At 37.5% G+C, this 8,909-nt stretch overlaps 1 protein-coding gene across 3 annotated transcripts; it reads left to right on the top strand.

The window, feature by feature from the left end:
* Positions 1-679: 679 nt before the first annotated feature.
* On the top strand, positions 680-7,579 carry LOC134667330 (26S proteasome non-ATPase regulatory subunit 12). 3 transcript variants are annotated; one of them, XR_010098626.1, is made up of 10 exons: positions 680-827; positions 912-990; positions 1,215-1,331; positions 1,551-1,663; positions 2,375-2,603; positions 2,890-3,039; positions 3,894-4,117; positions 4,936-5,092; positions 5,742-6,057; positions 7,265-7,579. XR_010098626.1 is itself a non-coding variant. In XM_063524678.1 (10 exons), the coding sequence occupies exons 2-10, from the start codon at positions 931-933 to the stop codon at positions 7,404-7,406; spliced, it is 1,356 nt and encodes a 451-aa protein (XP_063380748.1). In that variant the 5' UTR covers positions 680-827; positions 912-930; the 3' UTR covers positions 7,407-7,579. The 3 variants fall into 3 exon arrangements, 1 of the variants encoding a protein (XP_063380748.1); XM_063524678.1 differs by having other exon boundaries at positions 5,742-5,905; XR_010098627.1 differs by having other exon boundaries at positions 689-793.
* Positions 7,580-8,909: the final 1,330 nt, after the last annotated feature.

Here is an 8,909-nt window from a genome sequence, read left to right on the forward strand (position 1 = left end):
TTTGATGCATCCAGGCTGTGAATGTGTGCGTAAAAGCGTGTATGTGTGTTCTTTTAGGGATGTGAAAAGTCGATTTTAATCATGTTATATATCGATAAACGCTATACAGCGGAACGAAATAGCTATTAATTGAAGCTTCAATATCTTCGTTAAACATATACATAATTGAAATGCTAATGAATAATAAATATATTAGAATATAATAAAATATTTCAATTATTGCGGAACACATATCTTAGTAGGTATTTATGTATTTTAATTAAATATCTGAACTTTCCCTTGGTTCCCTGCTGGGGCGTGACGATAAAATTGTGATCTGATAACCACAATAAAGAATAAAAGCGTTTTTGTTCATTTTAGATATCGTAAAACCTTTGAAGGAAAATTAAAATTGTAAGAAATGTCGATAGTTTATCGATATGACTTTATCGACATGGCTACAGCAAGGTGGTGTTAAATTGTTAATCGTACACTAAACAAAAGTGGCAACAGTGACAGCTCGCTGAGACACCGTCTATATATATATTATGTCTTGATAATTTGAAAAAAAGTATGTGTTTTAAGTGTCTAATTTCAAGGGATATTTTAGCATCTTTTTAGCATAGGTGTTTCAAAAATCTTTGGCATAATCTAGACATTAGTCTAGCATTTTTTCAAAATCCGAGTTGGCAACACTGTCAACGTCAAACTACGTGAATTGTCAAGCCAAGAAGAGGATTGCAAGTCACTTTTTTGTTTCTTGGTTTATTATTCTCACTATCATTATAAATTAGACTTAAAATAATACAAAACGGTGTGTGTTTGAATAACATTTCTGTTATAGTTGGGTAATCATACATAACTCTTATATTTGGTACTGTTTTATTGCCGTATTTGTTACCGTTTGATATACCGTAACTTTTGCTTTTCAGTTTCTATTTTCCTAAAAAAATGTCGATTAACGATGATCTTACTAGTCTTGATGCCGGAGGCAAAATAGTAAAAATGGAGGTAAGTACACATTTAAGGTTCAACCTTCATATCATAATACAGCAATATTTTTGTCTATAAAATAGGTTATGAAGATGACGCTACAAAGAGTTAGCGCTACTGTGGTTTAATAATTCAATTCCGTCCGCCGAAGATAATTAAGCTAATTAGGGTATTTTTATGGTACAATTGCGATAATACTCTTTTTTTTAATTATCATTTTATAAAACATTTCACAATTTTAGGTGGACTATAGCACCACCTGTGATGAAAAGATCCCCTTGTGGAAATCATGGGCCTCCAAAGGCAAGGTTCAAGAAGCCATCGACCAGCTGCTGGCGCTGGAGAAGCAGACACGAACGGTAAGTGAAGAAAACTTGTTTATAGTAAAAATATTTTTTATCAGCTTGGTAATGATAATGAGACAGTTAATTTTCTTGAACACTAGTCTACAAATTCAGGGGCGTCCAAACTATGAAACCACTGAATATTTCTTCATATAATTTGGGGTGTATAAAGTACTCTATAGGTATAGGTTACAGATATTGAATGTTATTATTAAAACTATTATTTCATTTCAGGGTGCTGACATGGCTTCAACTGCCAGGATTTTAGTTGCAATAGTGCAAATTTGTTTTGAGGCTAAGAACTGGACTGCACTGAATGATCAGATTGTGCTTTTGTCTAAGAGAAGGTAATATTCAATAATATCCTAAACAAGCCAGTTGACAGCTTTTGATATAAAGTTTTAATATAAGTAGAGTGTGCAGGGTCTATTAGCAGTTGGCTAAAAATCTAAACTAAAGGGCCAGTTGCACCAACCACATTTGACAGACTGATCAACGTCACTCAACAGAGAACTATGAAAATTTCCATACAATAAAATTTAGCAAACACTGTAACATTGACAGGCGGTTTGGTACAACCAAACCTAAATCTAAAAAAATCTAAAATCTAAATCTTTAATCTTTCATATCAATATTGTTTAAGACAAATATTTTTGTTCAAAAACAAAGATGATATGAGTTTTTTTATTAGTTGTTTCAATATAAATGCAAAACTGACAAACAAATATCATTAGCATATTGTATTTAGCATCCAATGATTTAGAAATGCATATTATGTTTCTAATAAAACAACATAAGTTATGAAGACTATACAGGCTTTCACAGCAAATGTGTTTATCCCTTAAGCACTTTCAGTGCCAAGCATGTTTCCAACACAAAATGAACCTGACTAGCGGGTTCTTGGCACTGAACCTGTTAACACATTTGCGGATACAAATGCTATATAGCAGTCGCATAGTTTTTTGTTTCCTTTGGCCTATGACACATGACGTCAGTAGACGTCTGTGAACGTGTTAATATTCTTATATTGATTTTGACTATATAAAATTATTTTTCAGATCTCAACTTAAACAGGCTGTTGTCAAAATGGTCCAAGAATGCTACACTTATGTTGACAAAACGCCAGACAAGGAGACTAAGGTCAAACTCATAGAGACCCTGCGATCCATCACCGAGGGCAAGATCTATGTGGAAGTGGAGAGAGCCAGGCTCACACACATCTTGGCTAAGATCCGGGAAGATGAGGGCAATGTGGCAGAGGCAGCCAAAATTATTCAGGAACTTCAGGTACAATGCAATACAAATATGGTACTCTTTTCTTTATAAGCCAGGAATATAACTAGTGGTTTTACTACTAAAAAAGTACTTTGAGATTTTAACTGTATATTTTTTCCTCCACAATTGGGCAGTTTTCTTTTTGTTATTAAATAGAGCTAGAGCTCTTTATTCCGAAAAAGAACTACCATAGTTGAGTTTGGGATCACTTCGGTGTTGCAAATCAATGAAATGCGTTTTTTTTTTTTAATAAATTTGGTTTATTTTAACATAGTATTTAAAATCTTATGATTTTTAGGTGGAAACGTATGGCTCCATGGACAAGCGCGAGAAAGTAGAACTTATATTGGAACAGATGAGGCTGTGCCTTGCTATCAAGGATTATGTTCGGACACAAATTATCTCAAAGAAAATCAACACAAAGTTCTTTGAGGAAGAAAATACTCAGGTTGGTATAATGTTATTTTCCATAACTGTGTACTATTTAACTACTACTACTACTACTAATTACTTGGTTGGCGCGATGACCCAAAATGAGTCTTGGCCTCCAACACAAGAGCACGCCACTTTGATCGGTCCAGAGCGGTATCCCGCCAGCTTTCGCCGACTCCGAGCTCACGGAGATCTGCCTCCACTCTATCTGCCCAACGGTATTTACTGTGTACTATTTAAGCTTAATAATTTTGAAAAATTATAAATACCTTAGAAATAAAGTAATAATAATATTTATTAAGTTTAGATGGACTGAACTTTTGAAGATATTTCCGTGTTTCAAGTTTATTATAAAACTAGCGGTATTAACCTTTTCGACGCCGTGTCAAACACAAAAGCTGTCGCTCGGACGCCACGTCACACAAGTGTTAAAACTGAAATTTAACTTTATGCATATGCACATAGGTATATGTTGCTCTGTGGTCTGTGACTGATTAATCGGTCTTTGGCGTTGAACCTGCGGTGCGGATATATCAGTCATTGTCGTCCAAAAGTTTAAAGATTACGTACATTTAAACCGTGCTGTTTATTGTTATCTCACCACCAGCATTTTGTTATTATAAATTCGATGAATCTCGAACCCACCCAACAACCCTTTATCCATTTAAATGTTCTCACCGTTTAAAAAAAGGAAGACTTACTTAGAGCTTACCATATGTATGTTCTATCTATCTAGCCCCTTTGTTCTGAGTTAGAGTATATCTCTAAGCTCAGTGTGCCGCTTGGCAAAGGCCTATATGTATATGTATGTATGTTAGAGTACTTTTAAATTTAGGGACTTTTATAAATGTCAACATTGAACATTGGCAGGAGTTAAAAGAGAAGTTCTACCGCCTGATGATCGCCGTAGACCAGCACAATGGAGCATATCTATCCGTGTGTCGGCATTTCCGGGCGCTGGGCGCTGCGGGCGGCGCGGACGCGCTCATAGGCAGTGTGGTGTTCCTTGTGCTGGCGCCGTATGACAACGAGCAAGCTGATCTCACGCATCGGGTGAATGAGGACAAGGATCTTGACAAGCTGCCTGATTACAAGTACGTAGTAAACACATGTCGCATTAAATACAAGATGAAGCCTCATTTAAAGTAAAAAACCGGTGAAGTGCGAGTCGGACTCGCGTTCCAAGGATTCCGTACATTACTTACCCAATTTTTAACAATGTATTTTTTTATGTGGAACGTGAATGAAATGTCTTTAAAAAACCCGTAGAGGTCGAATCAAAAACTAATTAAGTCCGACTCACGCTTTACTGCACATTTCCAATAGGTTTTCCTGTCATCTATAGGTTAAGAACTATTTTGTGTATTTTTTTCAAAATTTTTGACCCAGTAGTTTTGATGATCACGTTTGTTGTATGGGAGCCCCACTTAAATCTTTATTTTATTCTGTTTTTAGTATTTGTTGTTATAGCGGCAACAGAAATACATCATCTGTGAAAATTTCAACTGTCTAGCTATCACGGTTCGTGAGATACAGCCTGGTGACGGACGGACGGACGGACAGCAGAGTCTTAGTAATAGGGTCCCGTTTTACCCTTTGGGTACGGAACCCTAAAAAGGTAGATAACTAAATTTCGATTTTGGCGTTTCCCGGTAAACCCTTGTCAACAAACCGCCTTGATGCATCAATGTCATATTTTATTGTCTCTGAAAACTTGTCAAAAAAACAGTTTATGGCACAGTATGTGTACGGTTTACTAGCTAGCTTGGTGCTGCACTCTGGCAGCAGAACATTGCAGTAATACCCCCTATTGCATTTATGTGTGTTGAATGTTCGTCGTGAATGTTTCACATTGTGTTTGTTTAGCCTTAACCAGTAAGTTCTCTGTTATATGATTTTATTTTTATTTTAGGCAACTACTGGGTCTTTTCATCAACCCTGAGATCATCAAGTGGAACAGTCTCTGCCAGCACTACGAGAAGGCGCTGCGAGCGACGCCCTACTTCGACTCGACCGACGAGAAGGGACAAGAACGGTGGAACGACCTTAAGAACAGGGTGGTTGAACATGTAAGTTGGTTCAGTTCAGTCAGGTCAGGTTTTTGTTTTTTCAGGGTCTCTACGTGTTGGCTGTGCACGCCTCGTCAGGCATGTAGAGAGTGTCAACGATGACGTTGATCAGTATGAACTGATCAGCTATTAAATACTATAAGACCAAATCCTGCAAACCGCCATGAAAATCAGTTTCATACAGTTCGGCTGATTGGATCATGTTAGGTCTTGTAGAAAAGGTCCGGTCTACAGGCCCGTCTCGGAGACGGGCCTTTACGAGATCCGATAATTTTTTCCAAGTTTAAGCTGTGCTGGAAACACTATAAATAATTTTGGTGAGATAGTATTTAGATTTCTCAGTATTCCTTGGGCATTTTCCACCAATAATGATAATGCTCTAAAAAATATAGTAAAAATATTTTTTTTCTGTGGAATATAACTATAGTCTGTCAAGCCATTTCCGTCAGAAGAAAAAACGGGAAATTTAAAAAATGTAGGCGCGAAGGGTTATCGTCCCATAGAAGATTTGAATTTAGAATAGAATAGAATAGATTGTTTTTATTCGTGACAAAACTTAATAGATAAAACAACAGGTAATTTCGCACCCTTTTCTACTGACAAAGTTGTTTGACACACTATACTTTGAGAATAATCTGATTTTTTGCAGAACATTCGCATCATGTCGATGTACTATACGCGCATTTCGATGAAACGCATGAGCGAGCTGCTAGGTCTCACCGAGACCGAAACGGAGGAAGCACTCAGCCAACTAGTCGTCAGCGCCGTCGTGAAGGCCAAGATTGACCGTCCTGCCGGGGTCGTGCACTTCAGGTAACTATCTTAGTCTAGTGGAAAGCTCGCCATGAAACGTGAAAACGAGACAGCGTTACCAAGAGCGAGATGGAAGAAGCTCTTAGCCAACTGGTCGTCAGTGCCGTCGTGAAGGCCAAGATCGACCGTCCTGCCGGCGTCGTGCATTTCTGGTAACTATCTTAGTCAACATAAGACTAGCGGAAGCTCGCCGTGTAACGTGAAAAGGAGACAGCGTTACCAAGAGCGAGATGGAAGAAGCTCTCACCCAACTGGTCTTCAGTTCCGTGGTGAAAGCCAAGATCGACCGTCCTGCTGACGTCGTGCACTACAGGTAACTTTTATAATCTAATCATAATAACTATAAGACTTCAGTGGCGGGGTCGCCATGAAACGTAAAGCCGAGTCAGCGCCACTGTGAGGCAGATGGATGAAGCGCTCAGCCAACTCGTGGGTTCCAGGAGGCCAAGATCGACCGTCCCGCCGGCGTTGTGCACTTCAGATAACTGTTAAGACTAATAAAAAAAAAAGTCATTTATTGTCGCAACAAAACTTACAGCAACAATGTAATGTGAAATTTAATGGCACGGTCGCCATGAGGGGGGATTTAAAATAACGCAATTAAACAACAGGCTTTTTTTTCTTAAAATGCTTATCTTTAATATCTTTAAAATACATTTGTGACGTCCCACGGGTAAAGGTACCTTATGGCGGATGGCGCTTACGCTATTATTAACGCCGCTCCAATATTATTACGGCGTTATGCGACGTAAGCGCCAGCCGCCATAAGGTGCCTTTTTCCGTGAAACATCACATTTAATCTTATAACAAAGGCCGTTATCAAAAAAGTATAGTCAGTATTAAATAAATAGTGACTGCCATAGTGGCCAAATATGTAGGTATATCGTTACCCACCTTTGTTACCAAAGAAATAAGGTTGTGTTTCGATTAATTTGGCCACTTTGACCGCTACTATCTGTTTGATACGGACTGCACTCATTCTTCTAAATTCAAAAGGATCACAGAAAATACTGGCTGATTTTTAGAAGTAGAGTCTGAAAGAGACACAGAAAGAGAAGATTCGTGGAATGTATGGCGCCCAATACATTCTACAACTCTTCTTTTTCCGCACAGACTATTACGCCAATTATAATTTAAATTTTTAACAAGCAGAAACGTCTGCGAACGATGCTATTAAGCTTAGAATAAATTTAAAAGTGGAAAAATTACTGTCTTGTGTGAGACTTGAACTCACGGCCTCTGAAAACACTTTTCCACTTCCACTTTTTTTTTCACTTTTAAATTTATTCTAAGTTTATTACGCCAATTATGTTGAAAGTGTTGTCACGTTCGGGGATTTCAAGACTAACGTTGTTCCAGCTTAAACATGAACGCGTCGGACCGGCTCAACGAGTGGTCGAACAACCTCAACACGCTCATGCAGCTCGTCAACAAGACCACGCATCTCATCAATAAGGAGGAGTGCGTGCATAAACATTTGCTCGCCACGGCTGTTGAGTAATACGAGTATCTAATGTGAAATTAACAATAATTCTCTTATATCAGTTGGATAATCATTAAATTTTGAGGCAGTCACCCCCCTAACGTCGAGAAGCAAGTAGTTTTGTTGGCGTTTTTTTGCCAGCTAGAGTTTTCTTCTAGAAAGTATGATATGTGCATCTCTTTTATTCATTTTACATGGTTGTACGTTGTTTCATATACTACATTTTCGTAGAATTGCGCTTCATAGAAAATGTTTCTCATATTATCATTTCATAGAATGATCAACTTCCAGTGCACTTACATTGTAGAAGCTGTACTTGTAGATTTTTTATAGTTCAGAAAATTAATGTTCCGAAATTCATGTCATAAAATTTCAGGTCGTATGTTATTATTCCTTATAATATTAAATTTATATAAAACTTGTTTCCAAGCCTGCATATTCATAGAATTTTGTTTCACATTTTATTAAACTTAATATTTACATTTCATAGAAGGCTCAGTAACTCAATACTTACTTTGTCAAAAAATAAATCATAGATCTTTGTAACCTAACCTACTTTTCTGGCAACAGTTTGTTTCTGCGGGGGTCGCAGTTCTAACCTAACCTAACCTACTTTTCTAGCAACCGTTTGTTTCTGCGAGGGTCGCAGTTCTAACACTTTTCTGGCAACAGTTTGTTTCTGCGGGGGTCGCAGTTCTAACCCAACCTACTTTTCTGGCAACAGTTTGTTTCCGCAGGGGTCGCAGTTCTAACCTAACCTAACCTACTTTTCTAGCAACTGTTTGTTTCTGCGGGGGTCGCAGTTCTAACCTAACCTAACCTACTTTTCTGGCAACAGTTTGTTTCTGCGTGGGTCGCAGTTCTAACCTAACCTAACCTACTTTTCTGGCAACAGTTTGATTCTGCGGGGATCGCAGTTCTAACCTAACCTAACCTACTTTTCTGGAAACAGTTTGATTCTGCGGGGGTCGCAATTCTAACCCAACCTAACCTACTTTTCTGGCAACAGTTTGTTTCAGCGGGGGTCGCAGTTCTAATATTACAATTCTTTGCATTGAGTTTCTTCTCAATAAATCTAAATGAAGTGCATAAGTTCTGAAATAATAATATTTTGAAAGAAAATACTCGAACTAAATATTATATCAAACAGTTCCTATGAAACAACAATCTATGAAATCTGTGTCTACGAAACAAGAATACACGAAACATAACTCTACTGTTTGATAAGTTTCTAAATTTAAAAAGTTTGATAGTAATATACATTCAACTGAATTTCGGTGAAATATGTTTCAACCAAGTAAATAGTCTATGAAACAACAATATTGGAACTAAAAGTATATGAACCAAATAATATATGAAAGAATTTCTGAGAAACGACATTCTATGAAATTTCTGTCTGTGAAATAGGGTGACACCATTTTACATATACAAAAGAAAAAAAAAAGAAAAAAAGAAAATACAAGCAAGCATGTTTCGGTATCGTCTTGGATCGTCCCATTCGTTTTTCGTCTAGTTCTTAAA

Source organism: Cydia fagiglandana, chromosome 9 (assembly GCF_963556715.1).
Source record: "Cydia fagiglandana chromosome 9, ilCydFagi1.1, whole genome shotgun sequence".
In the NCBI taxonomy this organism is placed as follows: domain Eukaryota; kingdom Metazoa; phylum Arthropoda; class Insecta; order Lepidoptera; family Tortricidae; genus Cydia; species Cydia fagiglandana.

Coding starts and splice junctions, on each gene's coding strand:
- LOC134667330 (XM_063524678.1), top strand. CDS start 931: ATGTCGATTAACGATGATCTTACTAGTCTTGATGCCGGAGGCAAAATA. Junction 2,604..2,889: donor AAATTATTCAGGAACTTCAG/GTACAATGCAAT, acceptor TATGATTTTTAG/GTGGAAACGTATGGCTCCAT. Junction 4,118..4,935: donor GACAAGCTGCCTGATTACAA/GTACGTAGTAAA, acceptor TTTTTATTTTAG/GCAACTACTGGGTCTTTTCA.